This window comes from Siniperca chuatsi, linkage group LG14, assembly GCF_020085105.1.
Source record: "Siniperca chuatsi isolate FFG_IHB_CAS linkage group LG14, ASM2008510v1, whole genome shotgun sequence".
Lineage (NCBI taxonomy): Eukaryota > Metazoa > Chordata > Actinopteri > Centrarchiformes > Sinipercidae > Siniperca > Siniperca chuatsi.
The window spans coordinates 5,819,025-5,844,131 of record NC_058055.1 but is presented as its reverse complement, the minus strand read 5'-3'; the positions used below and the strand labels follow the sequence as shown (position 1 = coordinate 5,844,131).

General features: G+C 40.3%; 1 protein-coding gene across 3 annotated transcripts; it reads left to right on the top strand.

The window, feature by feature from the left end:
• The first annotated feature begins 295 nt into the window (after positions 1-295).
• On the top strand, positions 296-23,926 carry ints2 (integrator complex subunit 2). Of its 3 annotated transcripts, none has more exons than XM_044222260.1 (25): positions 296-1,180; positions 1,974-2,282; positions 2,477-2,615; positions 3,159-3,261; positions 3,681-3,794; positions 4,904-5,034; positions 7,503-7,673; positions 9,823-10,043; positions 10,288-10,413; positions 10,642-10,713; positions 12,111-12,225; positions 12,708-12,776; positions 13,498-13,632; positions 13,719-13,895; positions 14,637-14,748; positions 15,461-15,565; positions 15,868-16,032; positions 17,282-17,483; positions 18,767-18,892; positions 19,595-19,796; positions 19,974-20,255; positions 20,939-21,046; positions 21,252-21,357; positions 21,713-21,889; positions 23,163-23,926. In XM_044222260.1, exons 2-25 carry the CDS (start codon positions 1,990-1,992, stop codon positions 23,342-23,344), a joined length of 3,633 nt encoding a protein of 1,210 aa, XP_044078195.1. In that variant the 5' UTR covers positions 296-1,180; positions 1,974-1,989; the 3' UTR covers positions 23,345-23,926. The 3 variants fall into 3 exon arrangements, with proteins under 3 accessions (XP_044078195.1, XP_044078193.1, XP_044078194.1); XM_044222258.1 differs by having other exon boundaries at positions 300-1,180; positions 14,634-14,748; XM_044222259.1 differs by lacking the exon at positions 296-1,180 and adding an exon at positions 1,233-1,488 and having other exon boundaries at positions 14,634-14,748.
• Positions 23,927-25,107: the final 1,181 nt, after the last annotated feature.

Here is a 25,107-nt window from a genome sequence, read left to right as displayed (position 1 = left end):
TCGCCTGTTGAGGGGGAAACTTACTTTGTACTTTGACCATTGAAAATCCACTGGTATTGCTCTTGCTTATTTGCCAATATTTGTTGGCTTGAAAAATTTGACCATCAAAATGTATTTGGACTTTTGAGTGTAGATAAATACATTAAATATTTAATAAAACCCTGAACATTTATTGTCAGTCCAGAGCCATGTTTTCTTTTTGGGAAATCATGGTTGTTTGCAGTAACCATCTGCTTCTACTGAACAGTAGGTCTGCAAGCAGGGAAAGGCATGGAATAACCCTGCATAATAGTTTGAGTCGATATCTTACTTAGAAACTGCTGAATTGCCCCTGGGTCTTGTAGTAGCAGCTGGCAATTCAGTCTTAAGAGATTTTTCTGCATTTTTCTGTTATGTTATAATTTAGACATGCTACTTGTAGATTGCAACACATTAATAATGCCCTTTGTTTGTGGTATCCATATATATTAATTTCTGCAGCTTAACCAGATATAAATAACAGGCCTGTCGGGCACAAGGGCTTGGACAAAAGACCGGATGCTAGTGGCTATCTACATTGTCTATTTCCCATTCATTATTGATGGTGTAGAAGGTATACTCTTGGATCCGGCGAATTAGCTCTGTTTCAGCTATTTCCCCACATAGAGACACGGTGTCCGTTACTTGTATCCAAAGAACCGAACAACTTAAAAAAAAAAAAAAAAAAAGTTTGCTGGAGCCACTGCTTTGTTCTGCAAATGAAATAATATTTCCATCATACTTCTATAATGTGTCTATCAGCCCAGCCCATGTTCATCACAGCACTGCCTGCAGCCAGGGCAGGACTGGAGTATCGTACTGCCTCCAGTAACTGTCAGTGCTACAGTCAGTCAGCGCTGCTCCACGCTGCTGACTAGACCACTTCCCTCACTGTCACACTGACCTAGTAACCACTGTGGATAAAGATAAGATCCAAGTGGATATGCGGAAACCATAAGAAGCAGGGCGTTAAAAAAAATACAAAGACATTTCCATAAACCTACCGACAACAGCTAGGACAAGACCGCTTCTTTCTCTGTTATTGGCCAAGGACTCCCCAATAACGTTAGAGGCTGACGGTACACAACCGAGTCCGAGGTCTGAAGGCCTCGATGGTGAAATTTATTTTTTTAAAAGACTAAGTATCATCCTAATAAGTGAGGTAAGATTATTCTGTCGAATTATTGTACTTATATTGAATGCTTACACTGCAGAGGCGGACCAGACAGTACATGCGAGTTTTATCGTCTGACAAGTTAGCCTAGCTGTTAGCTGCCTAGTAGCATGCTAAGAGTCGCTCCAAAAGCAATGGGGATATGAATGAGTGTTAGCTACTGCCAGTTAGCTATTAGCGTTAATAAGCTGCCTAGTTATAGTTAGCTGTATCTGACGATATTGCTTGTGCTTTAAAAAGACATATTAAACACTTCTGAATGTTATACATAAATCGATATAATGTTGCGACTTAGGGTAAGTAAATCCCATGTCAGTTAAAGTTAACGATATGTAATCTTCCGAGTATGAGTTAGCATTAGCACTAACATTAGCCTTAGTTATCCGCGATAGCCAGCTTTTACCTTGGTTTGTTAGCTGTCTTGTTAGCTTGATAATAACAACCGTAACATTATTTTGTAGCAACTAACTACCCAAACCTCTAGATAAATTATCTAACAAGAACATTCCTAATGAGCCAAAGATTTACTAACGTTAACGTCAGTAAAAAGACAAATAAATGCACTGCCACTGTGAGACTAACTCAAACTTCTTCAGTCAGCTGAGCTCTACTTGCGTGGCTTTGTATAGTTTTGTAGTTTCTGTAGTGTTTGCTAAATCCTTAAATCAGTGCATCTGCTCATCCCCATAATATGCTCCGACTAGAAGACTGTCCACTTTATTTGCTCCAGATGGCACCCGATTCTGCCCTTTAAACAGTTTGTTTTGCCTGTTCCCTCAAGGTTTAGTTGCAGAGAGATGGCAGACAGTGCAGGGCTGCAGTTTGTCAGCTCCTACGCTTTTGAAGCCATGCAGAAGGTGGATGTGGTGCGCCTGGCTGCCCTAAGTGACCCAGAGCTGAGGCTGCTGCTGCCCTGCCTGGTGAGGATGGCTTTATGTGCTCCAGCTGATCAGAGCCAGTCCTGGGCACAGGACAAGAAGCTCATCCTCCGCCTGCTATCTGGAGTGGAAGCTGTCAACTCCATTGTAGCGCTTTTGTCTGTTGACTTTCATGCCTTGGAGCAGGATGCACGAAAGGAGCAGCAGCTTAGGTATAGCTAACTTACACGTGGAAATATGATTATTGCTACAGTCTGGTAATGATTAGAATTAACTGCCTCAATTTTTTTCATCAAATCCATAGCTTTCTTCATAAAAACTCAATACAACTGATCACTGTTTTCCAAAAACCCACGGGGAGTTAATTTTAGCAGTATACACAATGTGTTGTCTCTTCTGCCACCAGGCACAAGGCAGGTGGCTCTAATGGAGAAAGCATCCTGGTGTCACAGCTACAGCATGGCCTGACCCTGGAGTTTGAACACAGTGATCCCCTCAGGAGACTTCGTCTGACCCTCAGTGAACTGTTGGCTATCATGAATAAGGTACAGTCAGAGGTCCCCAAATAATTAAGTAAATCAAAGGACATTGACATTTTAAGATAGTACTTTATTATGCCACACTTAACTACCCAGATAACTAGCATTGTTGATAGGTTGCCAAGACACTGCACAAATGGGGGATTTTGGTGATTTTAGAGGCCTAACTCTGTGCTGCTGCCTTTTGTATAATTTAGAGATGTGGAAGAGACTTCTTTCATGCTTAAATATAAGGAGACAGAGTTGTATAAATATAAGAAATTAAAGTATGAATGACTGTACAAAATACTGAATGATTAAAAATATCTTACTTATGGAAGTGGGTCTTGGATGAAAGAAATAAGATTGCACGGTTTCCTTTACTTGTTCATCAAAGCTGAAGTTGGAATCGGAAATTATTCCAAAATTTCAAATTGTCAGCTGCTCTCCCATTGACTGACAAATTATATATTTCTCTGTGCTGTAATTGTCCTTCAGTACTTTCATCTTGACCTAACAGGATGATTAGGATGATTGATCCGCAGTCTCGTTTCCCTTGTTGTTTCTCAGGTGGCAGACTCAAATGGAGAGTTTTTCTTGAAGTCCTCTGAACTCTTTGAAAGCCCTGTTTACTTGGAAGAGGTTGCTGATGTCCTCTGCATTTTACAAGCAGGTACCCAACTCCTTCAATCTTCTTAATAGTTTTACCTAGAGCTGCTGTGGATGTGGGATGGTGTTGAATACAATGGCTTTTGTACCCAATTGTGCTCATTGCAAGAATGAGAATTGTAAGACCCACAATGACCCCAATAACACAGGTGGCATGTGCAAGATTAGCTCATATATGAGTTTGTGACATTATAGAATGGAGTCTGAGAAAGTGCATCATGGATAAAGAATATATATCATAAATTGAAACAAAGCTTGATGATAGTGAGGAGCAAATGTATATGTGCAAACATTAGCAGTATTAGGAAAAACTACCTAATATTTCTGTAATGCCAGCCTGAAAATTATCCACTTCAGTGATGTTGTCCTCTGCAGTTGACAAATTGTTGTCTAGAATGTGTGTTTATTTTTCCTTTTTCTTAGAGCTGCCTTCCTTGCTGCCCATTGTGGATGTAGCAGAGGCTTTGCTTCATGTCCGCAATGGAGACTGGTTTCTGTGTCTGTTGGTTTCCAATGTCCCTGACAGCTTCAATGAAGGTAATTCATCTGTCTCACAACACTACACATGCTGTCAGCTGATAATGTGAGATGGAGTGGCTGGTTAATTGCTAGTACTAGCTTCATATGGTTAGTGAGTGTACCTGCTGTGGCAGAAATAGGGCTTTACTTCACATTACCTCAGAAGCTTTCTGTGATAGCTTCATTATAATTATAGGCAGATTGCTATGGAGTTGCCATCACATGTTTTCTTTCTGAGTTTATCTGTTTCCCCTCTAATTCTAGCCATGCCACTGGCCCAAGGGTGTATGTATTTATCTTTGATTGATGATGAACATTATTGTCTCGCTCTGGCTCACAGAGCGTGCTGTGTGTGCTTAGAGAGATGCATTATAAGAAAAGGCCTGCTGTCGTCAGTGCCTCCTTATCACACAGAGGGTCAGGGCTAAGTCAATAGCTTTTGTGTGTATTTGTGTATGTTACATAGCAGTCAACATCAAGGAATCCTTTTGGCTTGTAACAGGAAAATACCTTGTTTCATTGAATTAAAAGTGAAATGAATTGATCAAAGGGTGAAGTGTGGGAATTGGATCTGTCTAGAAGCATCAAGATCTGTCACGCTGAACACACCTAACTCCACTGCCTCTTTTATGACATGAAATAATCCAGAAGTGGCAGAGATGGAAACTAATATTATTTCAGTGCATGTCATAATACCATACAACCATAAACAGTTTGCCTTTTAAACTGTCAGCTGCAGAAAAGTACAAGGAAAATGAGATAAGGCTGTCTTCTGATGGCTGTTAAATCTTATTTACAGGCAAATCACTGAGTCATGATTCTGTGGTTTGGGTATTTATGGAGGAACATGACTTGGCCATGACATTGGTGAAACGATACAGTGTTATTGTCTGTCAGTGATCTACAGAAAACCATGAGACCTTTAAGCAAGGATTACATTATTAAACAAACATGACATCCAACATTAAAATGCCTTTATTGTATAGTATTTCCCTTATTTAGTGGGAAAATTCTAATAGGCAGCCAATCACCTGATTCAGAATTTCAGGAAATTTAGTAGTCCAAATTATGTTTGGACTACTAAGTATGCTGCTTGTTTACTTAAATGTGCATGTCTGTCTTTGCAGTTTGTAGAGGTTTGATCAAGAATGGAGAGCGTCAGGATGAGGAGAGTGTGGGTGGTCGACGCAGGACTGAAGCCCTCAGGCAGCTATGTCAGATGAACCCCTCACAGGCCCTCAACATCAGAGCTATGGTGGTCAGTTACACTATTAATATAATCACAGGACTCCAAACTAACACCAGAATCTCACTTAATCCATAAGCTCCCAAAGGTTATCTATTTCAGATGAGAGAATTCATCACAGCTGCCATGTTACATGTGTGAACTAAATTTAATACTTGTTAGAACAGCAGCAGTTAGCATCTCGTCAGTTTGTGTGATATGCTTTCATGACAAAACGTTTGTGTTTCTGGATGGTTGTGCAGAATTTTGCCAGTAATTTGCAGGAACGTGGTAGCATAAAAATTAAGTTTGATCTCAACATAATTATTCAGTGTAACATCGTCTTAAATGATTTTGCAGCTTCTCTTAACATCTAAGAAATTTAAGGCCTTATCTATGCCTCCTTTCAAGTGCCAAGGTCGAGAATTTTCAAATGCTAAGCATTATGGCTTTAAAGTAGCTATACCTGATATTTTTATAATAACAATGTATCAAATGACAATGTGAAAGGGATCGCTGGTAGTGATGAACCTACAGATAATTATCACCCGAATCTGCAGCTCCCTCAGCTTTACAGAGCTTTTATAATGAGTTTCAGCTCATTGTTTAGCTGTCCGGCCCCCAATTTTACTGGTTTGGTTCAATCTCACTGCTCTGTGTTGTTTTCAATGAAAAAGCTCTAAAAACCCACTGTACACTACCTGCTCAGCACAGCAGAGAGACAAAAGTTAGTGACTAGCTGGTGAACATAGTGGAGCATTTAGCAGCTAAAGAGCCAGATATTTCCCTCAGGAGTTGGTGGAGACCAAAAACAGAGCTAAAAGAGAGTAAGTATTGAACTTACATTCATCAGGTGGAAATAAACACGACTCCAAATGAACGATAATGTTGCTATGTAACTGCTGCATGTGTAAATAAGCAACAGTTTGCTAAAAAGTTCACCATATATGGCAATGTTCACACATGTTTCCGCTGCCTCCAAATGACCAAAAAAAGAAATCAGTTATTGCAGGTTTAACATAAGTGGTGTCATAAACCCGATCTTAATGTTAGAATCCAAACATATTTGATACAATCATTTGCAATTACATTCCACGTGTTGAACAGCATTGTTAATTTAGAATTGTTTGCCAGCAAACACACTGAGCTGTTATTTCTGAACAACAGGCCTCTTATTTAACACAAGGCAATTTTTTGACTCCAAAATAGAGCTGAAACGATTAGTCGATTAGTCATGTGAAGGAAAATTCATCAACAACAATGTTGATAATCAAATAATCGTTTCAGCCCTCTTTGAAGCAAAAATGCCAAATATTCTCTGGTTCCAGCTTCTTAATTGTGAGGATTTGCTATTTTTCTTTGTATTTTGTGATAGTAAACTGAATATATTTGGGTTTTGAACTATTAATGGGACAACACAAGACATTATAAAACTTCATGTTGGGCTTTAGGAAATTACAAGGGGCATTTGTCACAATTTTCTGACATTTATAGACCCAACGACTAATCGATTTAATGAAGAAAATAATCAGCAGATTAATTAATAATAAAAAGGGGGGTGCCCCGGTAGCTCACCACGGTATTACCCGGCATTAAGGCTGAGTCCTTACTGCAGCGGTCCGGGTTCTATTCCAACCCTAGGCCCTTTGCTGCATGTCATCCTCTCTCTCCTGCCTTTCCTGTCTCTCTCTGCAGCTGTCACTATCTAATAAAGGCAAAAATGACAAAAAAATAATCTTTAAAAAAAAAAAATGTAATAATGACAATAATCAGTTGCAGCCCTACACCAAAACAATTCCCAATTGAATCGACTATATCGACTCTGTTATTTCACACCAACTCTCACTTCATAGAGGTTAAATACACAGAAGATTTTTTTCTTTACTGATTCATGTTGTGATACTATCCCTGAAGGGAGAAAGTTGTCTTCTTGCTTCCCCCCTGCTCTCAAGAAGGTTACAGCACAAGGTCAGTTATCGAACGATGCTCCAGGAGGTAGTAGAAATTCATTGCCTTGCTGAAGGATGCAACTACAGGAATCATACTGATACCAAAAAATGTCCTGAGAACGTTCAAACGAGCAGATAACATGCAGGGACAAGTGACAAAGGATGCTAAAGAATGGCGTAAAGCTGAAACGATTAGTCGATCAACAGAAATGAATTTTTCAAGTTTTATAACATTGTAAATTGAACATTTTGGGGTTTTGGACTGTTGGTCAGACAAAGTAAGATGTTTACGTCACCATGGGCTTAAGGATCATATTTTGAAAATGGTTGTTTTTTTCAAATATTTCAAACAAGATGTTGCTGAATATACCAGACGACATTAAGAAGTAAGAGTGGGTTGTAGAATGAAACACACAAAGACACCACCAATTTCAGTGGGAGTGTCTTATTTATTTATTTTTTATTTTTTCAACAAAAACGTATGCCATCAGAATAATTTACTAATATAATAATATAATTTACTGTATGTTTGTTTATTCTGTGTATTCCCAGGTGGAAGAGTGTCACCTGCCTGGTCTGGGTGTGGCTCTGACTCTGGACTATAAACCAGATAGAGCAGATGAGGCAGTCAGTCCCCTAGTTTCTTATGTCAGCGGTCTACTACTGGGTACCAATAGCAAAGTCCGGACCTGGTTCAGCATGTTTATTCGCAATGGACAACAGGTGAGCGGCCAGGGTTTATTCTGTATTGCATTTAATGTTATTTAATTACACAAACACTCCAATTTGTTCAAGTAGACACAAAGCTGGTTGCAGAAGTAGTTTGGTAAGTCAACAAAGAGAAGATTGTAATGCAATAAGATCCACTTCGGCATCTTGAAAAGGTGTGAGCATTTTGTCTCATCATGTTGAGCAGAGGACGTTTCTTTTTTTTTCTTTTTTTTTTATTTACGTAACCTTTATTTCACCAGAAATATTCCCATTGAGATTCAGAATCTCTTTTACAAAGGGAGTCCTGGCCAAGACAGCAGCATAAGAACTTCACATAATAACAGACTTAAAACAAAACAGTAAAGAGTTAAAACAAACAGCATAAAAATTTCACATAAAAGAAGTAAGCAAGAGACTTAAAACAAATGGCAAATTACATCACACAATGAATTAGCAGTGTTCAGTAACAGGACATATGCATTTAGTGGTCAAATAGTCCTTAATCCTATATTTATAATCTTCTGTGCTTATAAAATAATCTAGTTTAAAGGTAGAATAAGTAGGATTTTCCTAAAAAACAATGTAAAAATAATCCCTCTCAATCATCACTTATGACCCACTAGAAGTGTGTGACGGTATCTGTATCTGCAGAGACGCTGCCCTCTGCCTGTAGTTTCTTATTATTTTGCTGCGTTTGGGACGTTTCTGGGCGTCAACCTTTGGGCAGTGGTGTGTAACCCCCAGCCAATAACAGCGCGCAGGCTGTGAGGTCGGGACTCTAAAAAAAAAAAAAAAAAAAAACAGCGAGCAGATTATATCGCTGTCTCCGTCTGTCTCTGCTCTCTGTCTGTGTCATGGATGTATTTCCAACGATGAGTGTGCAGATAGGTCTGGCTATGTGAGATTATGGATGTATAAAGAGCTGCAGGTGTCTGTTTGACCAAGAGCGGAGCCACACACACACACACACACACAAAGACAGAAAGAGCAGAGGCGGAAGCGTTGCTTCGTTTGCGTTCACACAAAATCTGTCAATGTGGCTCCTTGCTGCAGGGTTGTGTGAAGGTGTGGGTGATTTTTATTTGTGCTTTAGAATGTAACCGCTCTGAAACAATCTGAAAATAACATTTTATTTCTCTGATTCACTGCTTTGTTCTCGCAAACTCCACTCCCTCTCTTCATTCATTCTCTAGCTCTCTCTCGCGCGCGCGCTCTCTGAGCTGGGGAGGAGGGACCAACTTTGAATCGTGTGTTTTCAAACAGCAACCGACAAATCCTACTTATTCTGCCTTTAAGGTGACTGTAACTCGCACCAAGATGAGGGTGCAAAAACCTGACATTGAGGCAAAAGTACTGTGTGAGAGTCTCACCATGTTAAAGCGAACACTTTATCTGAGTCTACTTAAGTTAAACTAGGTCATGTTTACATGAATTATGATTTAACCTTGAGAATAAGGTGTTAACATGTTCTGTGTCTGTAGGAGTAGCATCTCCTTAGTCAGGATTAGGTCTGTATTTCTAATGTGCATGTAATGTAATCACCCTGAGTGTAAAAACTATGGACACATATACACACACACACACACACACACACACACATCTATGCGCTCATACACAGTGTCTTTGTTTTGTGTCACCCGCATTCTTTTGTCTTTCCCAATTGTTGGTTCTTGAATTGAACTGTCCCACATTTAAGCTAACAGTTAAAATATCACAAAAGATAAATGGAATCATGTATCTTTCCATCTGCTGGCATTTCTGGCAGTTTATGGAGGGCAGATACTTTCCCACAATTAGCCTTTCACTGCAAATGCCACCATTTGTTTGTTTCCCTTTTTTAAATTGTTAAATATTAAATAAATATTATTTATTTTTAGACAATAAAGCTCTGAAATGTATTGGAATGTTTCGTCCATATTTAGCCTTTTCTGTTTTGTACATTACAATTTGCATCTAAGTTGGTGCTCAGACGATTAGTCAATTAATTGATTGACAGAAAATTAATTGTTGGCACTTTTGTTAATTGTTAAAAGTTAATTGTTTATTGTTTATCATACAAAAAATGTCAAATATTCACTGGTTGGAGCCCTAATGTAAGGACTTGGGGGGAAGCACTGCAGTTGACTCTTGTCTTTCCCTCGCTTTCTCTTTGTACTGCCAGCGAAAGAGAGAAAGCAGCTCAGTGCTGTGGCAGATGCGCAGACAGCTGCTGCTGGAGCTGGTCGCCATCTTGCCGCGCTCACGCAGCACCCACATGCCCAATGACGGTGATATGGAAGAGGAGGGTGGCTCAGGGTACTCTGGCCTCAGAGAGGAGCATGTGGTGAAGGCCAGCGCTCTGCTCCGACTCTACTGTGCTCTCATGGGCATCGCGGGCCTCAGGTAGGTCAAAGATGATACAGTAGCCCTCCTGATATGTGATCAGGATTTTGATGTGTATTTGATTGTTTTAGAGTTTGATTTTGAAATTTGAAAGTAAGTGTTTTGCCTGTTGTTTTTAACTCAGAATGCTTTATTTAGTTCAGTACAAATATTAAAAATGTTCCAACGTCCTTGAATTTGTAAGGTTTTAATTTTAATAAGTTTATGTGTAAAAGATAATACACTCAATGTGATTCTTCTACAGACCTACAGATGAAGAGGCAGAGCAGCTATTGCAGCTGATGACCAGCCGGCCCCCGGCCACTCCTGCCGGCGTTCGCTTTGTCTCTCTGTCCTTCTGCAAGCTGCTGGCCTTCCCTACTCTGGTCAGGTACATAAAGCTAGTCTTATTGACTCCTACTTTTAGAAGTCTTTGTTTTATTCAGCAAACACAAATAAGTTGGAATCACAAACCCTATTCAACTAACAGTGGTCTTGAGTTTAAATTTTCTGCCAATGCACGCTGCTTGCCAGAAGTCCTCTCTGCATCTTTTGGCATTAAATATTGTCTTTGTTAAATGGAGTGTGAGCATTATCCTCTGTGTGTGTCTGTGTCCAGCACTCCAGAGCAAGAACAGCTGATGGTCATGTGGCTCAGCTGGATGATCAAAGAGGAGGAATACTTTGAGAGGTAAGGAGAATCTATATATGATAATGGCGCATTATTGTATGGGAAACTGTGGTTCTTGGCCAAATGAATAGTGAGTTTTTTTTGTCATGTTCATCCCATTTTACTTACTTGAATGAAACAAGCTTAACTTTTTACTATGGGATTTTAAATACTTAAGTAAATTTTGAATATTTAAATAGTGCTGTGATAATTATCACAATATCTCCCACATGTAATTGTAACACTTGACTACACCATGTAATCGTTTAAGGTATTAACCTGAGATTATGTAGCGGTCACCTGGGGTACAATGAATATGTATTTCTCAAAAGCAGTGCCTCTCTTAAAATTACTGGAAGGTGTGTCTGGGTTTAGCATGCAATTTGCATCAAAGCAAAAAGTGTTTGTACTCGTCTTAATTATATTGCCAGTCTAAATAGTCTACTAACTTGAGAAGCTGTTCTAAAATCATAAAACACCACTAATACTATAAACCTCTAAAACGGTAATGTAAAAACATTTATGCTCACATCTCATGGCATCATTCATGATGGAATGGTTGCCTTTACGGAATAAGTGATGGTCTTATAATGCTGCTTTAGCCAATATAAGAAATTAACATTTTATAAATATATTGAGGACATGATGTGTAATTCTGACAGCCATGGTTATTTTGACAAAGCTCCTTATTTTATCATATTTATTTCTACAGTTTTACTCCATTTAATATTTCACATCATTTTAGCTTGTTTATAGCATTATGTTATTGACCTCAGCAAATGTCTGATTATTATACAGTAGGAGTCAGATAGAGTACACCATCCTCTCTTACCATACTACACTGGTATGGTCTTGGTCACTGGTGTTCTACTCCAGAAGAGCATATCAGCTACAAAGTTTATTGAAACTTCATAAAAAAGGGCAGAAACAATAATACTCACTGAATAAACAAGGAGCTGTAGAAGTTAAATGACAAGTTAAACGTGGTAAATCATGTCTGAATTCATACTTGAATGTGTGTTTGTTCATGTTCACTATTTGGAGGCATTTGATGTCCCCACTGTAATTGTTTGTTCTTTGTTGGAATAGGCAGTGATAAACTCAGCAAAGCTTTGTTTGTTTGTAATGTTACAATTAAGTTAATATGGGCCTGACAAATTATAACTGCAGCAGTCCATGTGAGTGTGTGTGTGTGTTTGTTTCGGACTCTAGTTCCTAAAGCATAAATCATCACGGAGTCTTATAAGTGACTTTAGGGGTGACTAAAGGGACACAGGCCGATAGAAGGTGTGTGTGGGTTGATAGAACTACCATAATCAGTTTATTAAATTCTGTCCTGTAAGATGTAGGATTGACGACAAGTCTAAGTGTCTTTTCTTACTTGCCTTGCATGCATATGTGTGTCCTCCTCCTTACAGTGCTGCAGGCGTATCTGCTTCTTTTGGAGAGATGCTATTACTGGTTGCCATGTATTTCCATAGCAACCAGCTCAGCTCCATTATTGAGTTGGTGTGCTCTACTTTGGGGATGAAGGTAAGGTGGTAGGTGGGAGGGAGGCCGTGATCAATACATCAGTCTGGCTGACCAGCTACTGGCCCCACTCTTCCACTGCAGCAGTGGCGCATACGAAGACTATATCACTAATGAAACACTTGCAGCATACACATATCTACGAAGACACTATACCCTGTGGCCATTTTGCTGTTTTATTACTTATTAAGTGCACTATTGTTTCCTGCCTGTGTGCTAAGTAGTTTTCCTGTCTCAGTGTATTTTCCACTAAGATGTGTAATGTAATTGGATTTAGAGCCTATTTGTTGCACCCCTAGGGCAATCCTCTCAATTTAATGTTGTGCCTGCCATGTAGAATTTTTCTTATGAAATATAAAAGGAGGGAATTACAAAATACTAGTACTGTTGCCTGCAGGTTGTTTTCACTCACAGTAAGACTACCTTGTTGATGTTCTTTATCTTTTTTTATTTTTTATTTTTTGCCAATGTTCAACTTTCTATAGATTGCCATCAAACCCAGCTCTCTAAGCAAGATGAAGACTATCTTCACACAGGAGATCTTCACAGAACAGGTACGTACATTTCCAGTCCATCCATATGCACATTTTCTACCTGCTAATTCCAATGATTTATTTGTATATTTGTGTAGGCTTTTTATTTATCCACACTCATTTATTTTCCCCATTGAGAGCTGCTGTTAATTCAGGAATGTAGAAACTTTTTAATTTAACAACTTGTCAAAAATGAAATAAAATGTCCTAAAAGTTTTCAGTTGGCCATAAATCACTTTAATGTACATTATTTATCATTTCCCAGCAGTGTTATCATGGTTACTGTCAGGCAAAAATGTATGGTGTAATGGTGGCTTAATTTAATAATGTGATCTTAAAACCTTTTATATAAGAAGAAAGTACATTGAAACAGACAGAAGAAAGAAATGTAACAAAACTTATCAGAGTGACATGGAAAACTGTCATGGTGCACAACACTGTTTTCTGTCAACATATCTTGTCTGTTACTTGTGGGGTAGTGCCAGTAGATGTATGCACTATTAGTAGTATGCATCACATCTGTTGCTAATTGTAATTAGCAATCAAGAAGCCTCATGTTACCACACTCTCAGTAGAGGATGGAGCTTGTTAGTGAAGGAGCCAGATAACAGAAATTCCATTCAAACAAAGTTGTGCACATTCTCATAATGTGACGTTAAACCAAATGTATATTTAAAGGTGTTCTTTGTCTATTTTCTATTGCTGCTGTTTAGATAACTTGTTTATTATTTCTGGTATGTAGGTGGTTACAGCCCATGCGGTGAGGGTTGCAGTGACCAACAACCTAAGTGCCAACATCACAGGATTCCTCCCCATTCACTGTATCTACCAGCTGCTTCGGAGCCGATCCTTCACCAAGCATAAAGTGTCCATCAAGGTAGGAAATGTGCGCTAGATGGCTCACAATGATGACTAGCTGCTAAGTGTTAAGTCTGTTTTGCTTTCCTTGTGTGCATTTTCCAGGATTGGATCTATCGTCAGCTCTGTGAAACAACCACCCCTATCCACACCCAACTGATTCCCCTAATTGACGCCTACATCAACTCTATCCTCACTCCAGCATCCAAGGCCAACCCAGAGGCCACCAACCAGCCCATCACTGAGCAGGAGATCCTAAATGTCTTCCAGAGCTCTGCTGGGGTGAGTCAGCACTAGGGCTTCAGGGGAGCTACAGAAACCTAAAACTGCACCCTAGGCAATTAATGGCATTTGAGGTTCAATTTTGTGGTCTGTTCTTTCCATATCCTTTTTGATGATATCTGACAGTATGTGTGAGTATTCGAAGGCAACATTTTTCTCTGAAGTTACCAGAATTGATGGAGTTTTCTACCTCTTTTTAATGGCACTTTACAGAAGGTTGCCTTTATTTCTGCCAACCCTGATTTACTTTCCTTAGTTATTGTTATAGCAGTAATTATTATTGGAATTCAGTAACACTCTATTGTACTGCACATTGTATTATTTTTTTTCATCCAGATTGATCCAATTGCTTCTGATCTTTATATTAAATACCTCTTTGTTGCTATCTGGGTTCAGGAGTTATGGATTATATGTAAATTACACTATTAACATCTAATTATAGATATAGAATTGTAGAACGTTTTTGTCTTTTAAACCCTTTTGTGTTTAAAAATAACAAATAAATAAATTTGTTAATAATCACTGAAGTTATTTTTAGTTAAAGTCAGTGTAAATTGGGTTGTTGAAATGGAAATTACCAGCAATTTACTGCCAACTACAAGCATTCCAGGTTTTTATATTACTGATAAATCTTTTGAAAGTATCCATCTCCACATTCACTGTTGCTGCAGAGCCCTATTGTGCTGCCCATCCCTGACTGAAGCTGTTGTTTTGCTTCTCTCTTTCACTATTGGTTAGCAGGGGGAGGGTAATCGAGGAGGACGACAGCGCTACTCCATCACCACCCAACTTCTTATCCTCTACTACATCCTGTCTTATGAGGAGAACCTGTTGGCGAGCACCAAACAACTGGGTATGTTACAAGACAATAATTGTGTCCATATGTGTTGTTGACTCACTTCCTTTCTATTTCTTAGTTTCTCTTCTTCTGCCTGTCTAAAGTGCATCCATTGTCACCTCCTCCACTGAAGGAGGCATTGTGAGATGGAGGGAATTTATCATGCAGTGAGAGGACAAAGCCAGCTTTTGTCCTCTGTGAAGTTGTAGGATATGCTCTCACTCTGGATGTACAGTCATTCATCCTTTTCTCTCTCGGCACTGAATGTTGGCCGCTTCATAGAGAATAAATGGAGGGCTGACAAAGAGCCAAGTACAATGGCTTCGGGAGCTGAGCTAACTAGGACAGCTGTAGGTTAGATTGAGCATTAGCAGTTAGCCTAGTCAGTGTTTATTCTCTCCCATGACGAGCTCTCCTCTTGCCCTTCATTAGGCTAGATTTATGTGAGAGTTTATGCCCATCTCTTTAATTGCTGTGTTTACCCAAGTGCTCCCGCAGCCTTCAAGGAAGAAGTAATGAAGCCCATCAGCAGTGGTAATGAACCCACGTCAGTGAAAAATCACCTCCGCTCCTCTAACGCATCGGCACAGCGGCTCTGGCGTCCTTACACTGCCAAATAAAACACTTATGCTCTGTCCTTTTCTTGCTTTATGTTCTCACACTCTCTCTTTCCTGTCTTATAGTTTCTTTGCTTTACTCACCATTTTTTTCTTTTTCTTTTTTGAAGCGCTGATGCAGAGGAAGCCGAAGTCCTACTCAGCAGCCTTGATGGACCAGATCCCTATTAAATACTTGGTTACCCAGGCCCAGGGACTGCAGCAGGAGTTAGGGGGTGAGACATGAACTTAACGTTTGGTTACATCTCTATATCCATATTTTATTTTACTAATATGGTATTACATACTTGGGAGCACACAAGTTACATACAAAGATTATAGTTCTAACCCTGCATTACATATCACTTCACAGTAAATATCACTACTCTGCCAGAATGTGAGCAAGTATCCCTTGTTGGAAATGAATGCATTTTTTTATTTTAGAAAAAAAGGAAAAAAGAAAATTTAAAAAAGCTCAAAAACACAAAATTCTTGCCGGTAATAAACTTAGAAATAACCTTCTTTTCCCTGTTCCCAGGTCTGCACTCTGCCCTGCTGAGGCTGCTGGCCACCAACTACCCTCATCTATGTCTAGTGGAAGACTGGGTGTGTGAGGAGGAGGTGACTGGTACCCTGCCCCTGCTTAGGAGGATGATGCTCCCCAGCAACACCTGCAGATACTCTCAGAGCCAGCTACACCAGGGTGAGAAGGGTGGGAATTAGGGATGAAAGAAATAGGATTGGGGCAGAAGGTTGAGGCTGGTAGTTCTGAATTTAGAGCTCCCATGCCTTTCTGCTAAAATTATCAGATTTTTTTAGAAATGTGAGAAATATTACCAAAGTCCTTTTAACAGTCAGTGCCCCATGTATTCACAAGGTAAATAGAAAGAAAATGACACTACATGGGTTGATTAGATGACATTAAAGGGTAAACCGACATTGTTTAGATTGAAAAAAGTAAAAGAAAAACCTCAGATTAAAACGAGCCAAACTAAATCCAGAAAGATCTCATTTGGAAATAAACCAGCACCAGTGATCCTAACCTAGGAGCCAGGGTTGTGAAGGTGAGAGAGTAGTGTTACCAGTCTTGAGTGGAACAGGGAAATTATACTAATATTGTATAATACATTTACAGGTGAAAGCCATTATCCAACTGAAATCTTATATCAGTGGTTAATCCTTCAGGGTTTAGAGGATTAGGCTGTAATTGGCTTTTCTTTGATAAAGATCCTTGACAAAATGCAGAAGTTAATGTACAGTGTTTTTTATATATATATATAAACTATATATATATATATATATGTATATATGTTTTATATATATATATATATATATATATATATATATCTTTTTACAAATTGATTTATGTATTTATGCAACTTTACACAAATGTGTTGTTGTAATGCATCCAGGTTGTGTTTTTAGGCTCTGTCTGCATTGCAGCCTTCTTCAGAATAATGGTGACAAGAAAGACAATGAATGGATTAATTATGTATAGGAAAGTATGGTAAGAATAGAAAAATAGCTCCTCTGCCTCCCAGGACTTGGTGGTAGGAGGTGAAAAGGGGTTTCAACTGAGTTAGAACAACAGGCTCAACAGACTGCAGCGTTGGTGTGGAACTTGACCTTTCAAGTGGATGACCTACTCAGTATCTTTTTTTCATTTCACACTTATTAGCTTTGGTTCACACTTTTTGTGTGAAGTTTAAAGGATGATGATGATGTAGTTTTATTTTCTTCTCACCACCGTTAAGTCTAAACAAATGTCAAATACATAACATCAAAATGCCAGATGTTGCTACTGTCTTGCACTGGATTTATCTGATGCTCCAGAAGCTTTGGGTTTCTATTCTATTTCTATTGGGTTACTATGTACACATTTTGTTCAGATCAGTTAAGGGAATACAACAAGGCTCCACAGACTAATTCAGCTGTTTGTCCCCCTGCCCCAGCCTTCCAGAAGTTACCATCTAGCAGTCCCAGGCTGATGCGGATCCTGGAACATTTAACGCTGCTTTCACCCGGAGACCTGATCCCTTATGCCGAGGCCCTTACAGCCAGCATGGCTCTGCTGCTGGAGCCCGCTGTGCCTCGTCGAATACTGCAGACCCTCAACAAGCTCTGGATGGGCCTCAACACCGTAATGCCCCGCAGGTACATGCTTTGGACATGATTAGATGGTGTGGACAAAGGATAGAAAATACTACTGTGACAGCCTCAAGTGAGAAATACTGCTGAATGTCACATGGGAATAATACATTGTGGTAATTGGAATATTGAATATTAAAATTGAATTTGTTTATATTATTCAAGTTTAAATTTCATATAAGAACCAGATAGTTGATATGCTTAGTGGATATGGTACACAACTGCCTTAAGCCATTATTAGTATGCCTTAAATTAATGCCATCACTTGGGTACCGGGGCTCAAAATCAACAGCCTTTTCAGTAAAAGGTTAACAGTAGTACAGTCTATCCCAAGGCTGTGTAAAGTTGCTGTGAGACTGAGTAAATGGATTAAAGGAAGACCTGTGGAACAAGAGTTGTTGCCCTTAACCCCAAGCTGTTTGCGCAATGATTATTGTGTGAATAGATCAGAGGTATTGAGCCAGGCAACTCTGTCAGCCAGAGTGAACTCTCTGGACAGAAGAGGGTGACCCTCACTCTGCCCCAGGGCCCACAGGAGCACAGTTAACCAAAGCTCTGAGCAGACATCCTATCGATCCAAAAGGGGTCTGCAACATGAAGAGCTCAGGGCAGGAAAACTGAGGGAGACTCTCCATGAGGGAGATGTAAGGGATTGTTGCCCCCTCTTCGCTTCCTCACTCCCTCTCGTAGTATTGAACATTGCAGAGGGCTAGAAGAGAAGCTCTGGTGAATCTAGGAGAAGGGCAGCAGGGTCAAATTTCACACAGATTCACTGATTGATGCCAGTGTGCAAGCTGCAGGGAGACTTGGAGTGCCCTGCTGTTTATAGTTTAGCATTGGTCTGATAAGAGATTGAGGGTGAAATGCTGCCACAGGCTAATTTGTGAGTAATTGAATTCATTAAACCCCTACTGAAGTGTGCCTCATGTCATATTTTAGTAGCATTTGAGTAATTTTCTTACAAAATACAATAAATCAATTTTGGAAAAAATGTGGACAGTTCGTGATTAGTTTGTTAGTAGTTCATCTGGATAAGTATGATATTTTTGTTAACTGGAAATTTTACTATTATCCTTTTAAAAAGTACCATAATGTCTTTTCATGTGGTATCAGTCTTTTCGAGACTCAACAACTGTCACACATCTCAATTTGAAATGAAATTATTTTAGTTATGAAGCTCCAAAAGCTTGGCAAACATACTTTTACCTTCCAAGTCAGGTAGTGCATTTCCTCCACTTCCTAATACTTAGTGTGATATGAAAGTTAGAATTGACGTGTCTGTGTTGCAGGTTGTGGGTGATGACAGTAAACGCCCTCCAACCTTCAGCTAAGCTGCTTAGGCAGCAGAGGTACACTCAGAACGACCTGATGGTGGACCCTCTCATTGTGCTGCGCTGTGATCAAAGGGTGTACAGGTAACTATGGGACATAGCCTAAAATGCCATATATGGACACATGCAGCACACGGATGCAGTTCTGCCAATGTAAGTTTATGCTGCATTGGGTATCTGCATTTACACATTTGTTGTGGTCATAGGTTTTTTTGCTGCATGCATGAGGACATGGCCAGATGATGAAATTTACACCACAAGGACACAATTAGCTACATTTATTTTCACAATAATACAAGAATGGTTAAGATGTGTGTCAGATAGCTTGAAAGAAACAGTTTTTATTGCAGTGTTTTAAAGTTAAGGATCACCAAATAATCATCGCTGTATGACAGTATATGTTGAGATTTTTGAATCTCCTACCTAAACAAATGCATAAAAGTTAGTGTTTTTTTAATTTAAATGTATTTTCATTCAAGTGTTTGTAGTTAATTAAAGGTGTGTTTCCATCAAGTATATTTATTGGATCTCTGGAGCATTTACTCTTTTAATTTGGTTTGTTTTGGCAGGTGAAAACAATCCCTCAAACTATTAAAGAAGCTTAAGGGAGCTCTGATTCCACCGTGCTAGCACCTTTCCGTTGTATTCCTGTTGATTTTTGTATCTAGAACCTAGGTTTTGTGGATGTGCAACCTTTGCCAAATTGCTCCAGGCGACCCCAGACCTGCAATTCATACCAAAGCAAATAAAATTGCAGGTTTAACTTTTTGTTGTTTGTTTTGCCAGGTGTCCTCCTTTGATGGACATTGTCCTTCACATGCTGAATGGCTACCTGCTGGCCTCAAAAGCCTACCTACACTGCCACCTGAAGGAGACAGCTGACTTTGATCGGCAGAACCAGACAGTGTCAAACTTGGGTGTGTCCGGACAGCCAGACACACCCGAGGTCACCAGGGAGGAGCTGAAGAACGCCCTTCTAGCTGCACAGGTAATTTAACCACTAACTGACACATTCACACACATTTTGTCTCTGTCTATTACGCCATTCAGTCTATTTAAGCATGAATGCAGAAATAATATGGCGTGAAATTACACAAAAACAAATATGTAAGAGATGACCTTTTACACCTAGCCATGGTAACCACCTGTTTCTATTTAACCCCAGGACAGCGCAGCAGTCCAGATTCTCCTGGAGGTGTGTCTGCCAACCTCCGAAGAGCAGCAGCTGGGTGCCAACACAGAGAGCCTGCTGAGGAGCATTAGGGGCCCCTTGCCAGGGAAATCGAAAAAGGGAAGCCTGGGGCCGAGAGCCAGGGGGACTGGGGAGGACGCTGAGCCAGAGGGAGGCCTGCTCAGTGACTTGAGGGAGGTGCAATGTCTCATCTGTTGTCTGCTGCATCAGATGTTCATTGCCGACCCCAACATTGCCAAGTTGGTTCACTTTCAGGTAACACAATGGGGAAAAAGAGTGGGCTGTGCGCTTGCTATTTGTTGTTTTCCTGTGACAGTGGGACGACTGGCAGGTTTACAGAGTCAGAAACATAAAAGACAGTGTTGTAACAGGTCTGAATCCAAGACCAACAGGGGCATGTGTTGTTCCTGACCCTGCGGTGGTCTTGGGCTCTTTATGGCATTCTGACTTCTTAATGACATTCCTGCATGACTAGATTCTCTTGCTTCCTCCCAAATTGTGCCATTAGAAAGTAATGTTATTATGCAAATACCCTTTGTGTGAGTAGTTGAGTGGATAGTGCCATATTGCTGAAAATACCTTTGAGTCAGTTTTTCAAGAAGAGCCAAGTCATGTTGACCCCATTAGTCATCACATTCTGCCATGGCATTAGCGGTAAGTGACTGCAGCACTCCCAGAAGTAACAGATGGCCATATGGTGGACTTCATCAAACCAATCCTTCCTCTGTCACACTAATCCACCCTTGTACACACAGTCAATCAGAAGCTGCTGTGTGCATTTGTGTAAACACACAGGTTTAATATAAATGTACTTAAGTGCTTAAATGACTACTTGATTGAATTTACTGTGTATTCCTTATTCCTTCGTTATCATTCTTGGTTTTTATCATAAGATTTATGTTTCCTGTTCTCTCTCTCTTTGTGGCTCTCTCTGTCAGGGTTACCCTCAAGCTCTGCTGCCTCTAACTGTGGCAGGCATCCCCTCCATCCATATATGTCTGGACTTCATCCCAGAGCTGCTGGCCCAGCCCCAGCTGGAAAAGCAGGTGAGGCCTCCAAACCTCCCCTCCCATCTCCCCCCTCTCTTTTTCCTGGCTTTAAATCCTAGACTTGCGCCAGAGCCTGTTTTACACTGTCGTGTTTATTTTTAAGCGGCTCTACTGGGTGCTCTTTGCCGATTGTTTGCATATTTGCTACATAAATAAGTGGGGGGGAAATGTGTAACCATTGTGAATGTGTGTGTCCCCACAGATCTTTGCAATCCAGTTGCTGTCGTTCTTGTGTACCCAGTACGCCCTACCCAAGTCCCTCAGTGTGGCCCGGTTGGCCATCAGTGTCATGGGCACTCTCCTCACAGGTCAGTGAACTGTTTTTCCTGTCTTTACATCTCATACATTCATGCTTTTGGTTGTAGCCTTCTTTAGTCACCCTTCCTCTTCTACGTCTCCGTCATTGATTTTTCTTCCAGCAGACTCACTGTATACTTTAAATCACAGTGCAGCCTGCATACAGTATATCAGCTATTGTCATGCAGTCTATCTTGATATTTTTATCCCTATATTTGGCTGCCACCATCTGGCCTTTGGCTGTTAGTGCAGCATTTTCTCTCCCATTACATAAATGTACAGTGTGAACCAGCTTATTAGCCATTGTATTTATTGTTTACACATTTCTTGTGTGTACTGTAAGTGTGTGTCTGTTCTGTTTTTTAGTGCTGACTCGTGCAAAGCGGTTCTCCTTCTTCATGCCCATCCTGCCATGCCTGGTGGCCTTCTGCCAGGCCTTCCCTCCACTCTATGATGATGTGGCAGCTCTGCTAGTACAAGTGGGCCAGGTTTGTGCCTCTGATGTTGCCACCAAGGCCAGGGACATTGACCCTCTCATTGCCCGTAAGTATAGTTAGTCACTTAGGTGGCATTATAACAATTTGTTAAATGCCATTGTTCAGGTTACACTTTTCATCAGTTCATGATTTGTATTATGTATTTGCACTTACATTAAGAAAATGCATCATTAAAAGATGTACTTTGATGGTTAAGGAAAAGGACACAAGGATCTTTCACTGGATTCCTATTCTACCAATACTGCCAGTAGTTTTCTGCCTGGCTGGAAGCACCACAGGCAATGATTTAACCCGTGCCCCTGCAATGTTGGACATTTCTGTATTTGTTGGCCTGCTCCATCCAGGTGCCACAATTAATATACGGCCATCCCATCCTGAGGGCGCCAGATGTCATCCAATTTTAAAAAAACAAAAAACAAAACTTGAAACCTTTCGATTCTGGAGAAATCCAATACCATGATATAGCGCGAACAACGACACAGCAAGTAATGTAACTAACGTTAGCTCGGTTGTGGGTTAGCTTAGCTAGGTTGTGGGTTAGCAAACTGTCCCTACAGTTGCTGCTACAAGCTAACAGCCAGAGAGGACGAGACGGCTTCCCAGAGCCAGCACAGCAGCTCCAGACAGCGATACTCACAACTCTCCTGCTACTGTAGCTAACATCACAACAGCAGCAGATCTTGGCAAACTAGAAAGTAAGCTGAATGTCGGAGGGCAAGTCATTTAACGTTACCTGACACACAGATCATGGCTGGACTAGTGTTGTGTGACTCAGTCCGAGCCACTTTGTACACAGCTAAACAAACAAAGTGTTTTGTTTTTTTCAGTGCACACACTGAACGGATAGCTAGCGGACCGTGAGGAGATATTCGCTGAATCTGACAAAAAGACGTGTATTAGATTAGAATCGCATACGTCACTACCCCACACTTTAAATACTGATCTTGCAGATTGACTCGGGGCAACTCTAACTATAGATAATCTGTATGTAGCATGTAGATTTTAAAAAGTGATGTCCATTTATTCAGAACCTCTACATGGTGACGTCACATGGACAGAATTTGCACATTGTGCCTGTGCCTTGTTGTTTACTCTCATTCTCACTGCAACGAGAGCATTGTTTATACGTGGATATGGCATATGATGAAGAATATTTCTAGAGATATGTACGTACCGGAAACTGCAAACAACTCTGTAGTAGTAGATCAGTCGGAACCATAACAATGTAATGAAGACAGATGATAAAGAATATAGTTAGAAAGATCTATCAATGTTTAAGTAATAACATGAACAAGACATTTGTTGCTTTCCTGCCTCAGGACTGCAGTATCTGAAGGAGAAGCCTCAGGGGGCTGTGGCTCCAGGGGAAGGTTCCTCCAAGCTGACTTTACCCCAGAGGACAGCAGAGGAATTGGGTGGAGCTGACCCTGATGTTCAGCTCTGCTACTGTGTAGAGGCCACCTTCATGGACATCATCAGCTCCACCCTTCATGGACTATAGACCAGACACACGCATTCTAGAGGAAGAGGGGGGACTGGACTAAACCAACAACTCTAAACACTGCCTCTAAAAGACATTCACACTCCTGAGAGGGCTTCTGTCAACACACACCCATTCATCTTTAACAAATGGACTCAGACTGATGTCACCTCTGTCAAGGGCTTTCAGACAATGTAAGGTTGTGGGTTACTCTCATTATGTGCACATGATGGGACATGTTCTACTGTGTATCCATTCTACTATGTTTAATCTGGACTAAAGTCAAGTACTCAAAAATCCATTCTCTACCATCAGACTCCTTTTTGACACCCTGTAAATGAATCATGACTTGCAATTTATTTAGAAAGTGTTTGTTTGTTTATGTGCTTTGTCAGTTTGTAGAAAGTAAAATACTGAAAATGTTAAATGGGTCCATTTTTTGACCTCTGTAGGCATATTTTTTTAAGCTGTAAGCAGTGTGGCCTTTTTCTCAGCAACTGAAAATGTTGCCTTAAACTAGTATGTAGCGCTTTTATATTGTATGTGTTTGTAATAAAACAAAGAAACCCGTCCATTGACGGTGTATTTGGAACAAACGGTGAACATTTTGGTTGATGAGTTTGTGTTGTGTCCATCTATTCCCTTGGTTGGAAATCTAAATCTCGTCTGGTCTCAAGACGTTTTATATTTCGACTCAAACTTTATTTTGCCCATTACAGTCTCCGGTCTGGACGACTTCATTGATAGCTTTAATTTTACGTCCAGGATTTTCGCCAGTCGCTACCCGGGTAATGGCGATTTTTTTTTTTTTTTTTTTTTTTGCAAATTAGTGATATTTGAGAGAATTTCGAAGTTGCTAGCTTCACTGCTAACAGCGCGAACCCGCGTTATTCGACTACTAGACGGAGTCGGACCCAGAGGAAGAGAAGAGAGGCCTTGGCAACGTTATGGGCGCCCACTGGCTGGTGCAGCCTAAAGGCTGAGGGACTGTAGAAATAAATGAAAGCCAGTGAAAATGTATCCAGACCTGTCGGGGCTAACGTGTCTTAAAATACCTGCTGTACGGACAGGGCGGAGAGACGGCGCCGGTGTCAGGTGAGAGGAGACCAGGGCTGTATTTATCAAACTGCTAAGAGTGACATTTTGGACTTAATTTAAAGATTTAAAAACACCCTCCACCTTTACTCCTACTTACAAACTTAGCTTAATAAAAGCTATAGCAGATCTTGACTTGATTTTGACTTAATGCTCTTAAGTTTAGGGAGCTCCAGAGGTCGTGACTCTGTTTGGGTCCTAAAATGGCTTCAGGAGAGTTCAACCTTTTGGAATAACTACGACATGTCATTGGCCATGATTTTAAAAAATAAATGCCTCCGATTAGCAATACATATCATTTAAAAAGGGGCCGCTATAGCAGTTGGAGCATAAACTGTATAAAGTTGCTGCTGCTTTCGAGAAGCCGTGATGTCCGAACGCACTGTACTGTGCACGGTGGCTCACTGTCACAGGCTTAACTTCCCGGTACAAACAACAGAGCGGCGCCATGTTCATGTTATTAGTGACACCTGTGCTTTTCCTACTATGACAAGTCAAAATGTCTGCTGTGAAAAGGCCTCTTGTGCTACTAAATTCCCCGTATTAAATGTTTTCTATGATGTACCTTGTCTACCAGTAATTTGAATATCTTTTATTTCATCCCTATTTATACATTAAAGTGTTCCAAATACATTGTTGTTGATTTCACGTGTCACTTGCTACTGAGCATATTAAAGATTACAAGCAAG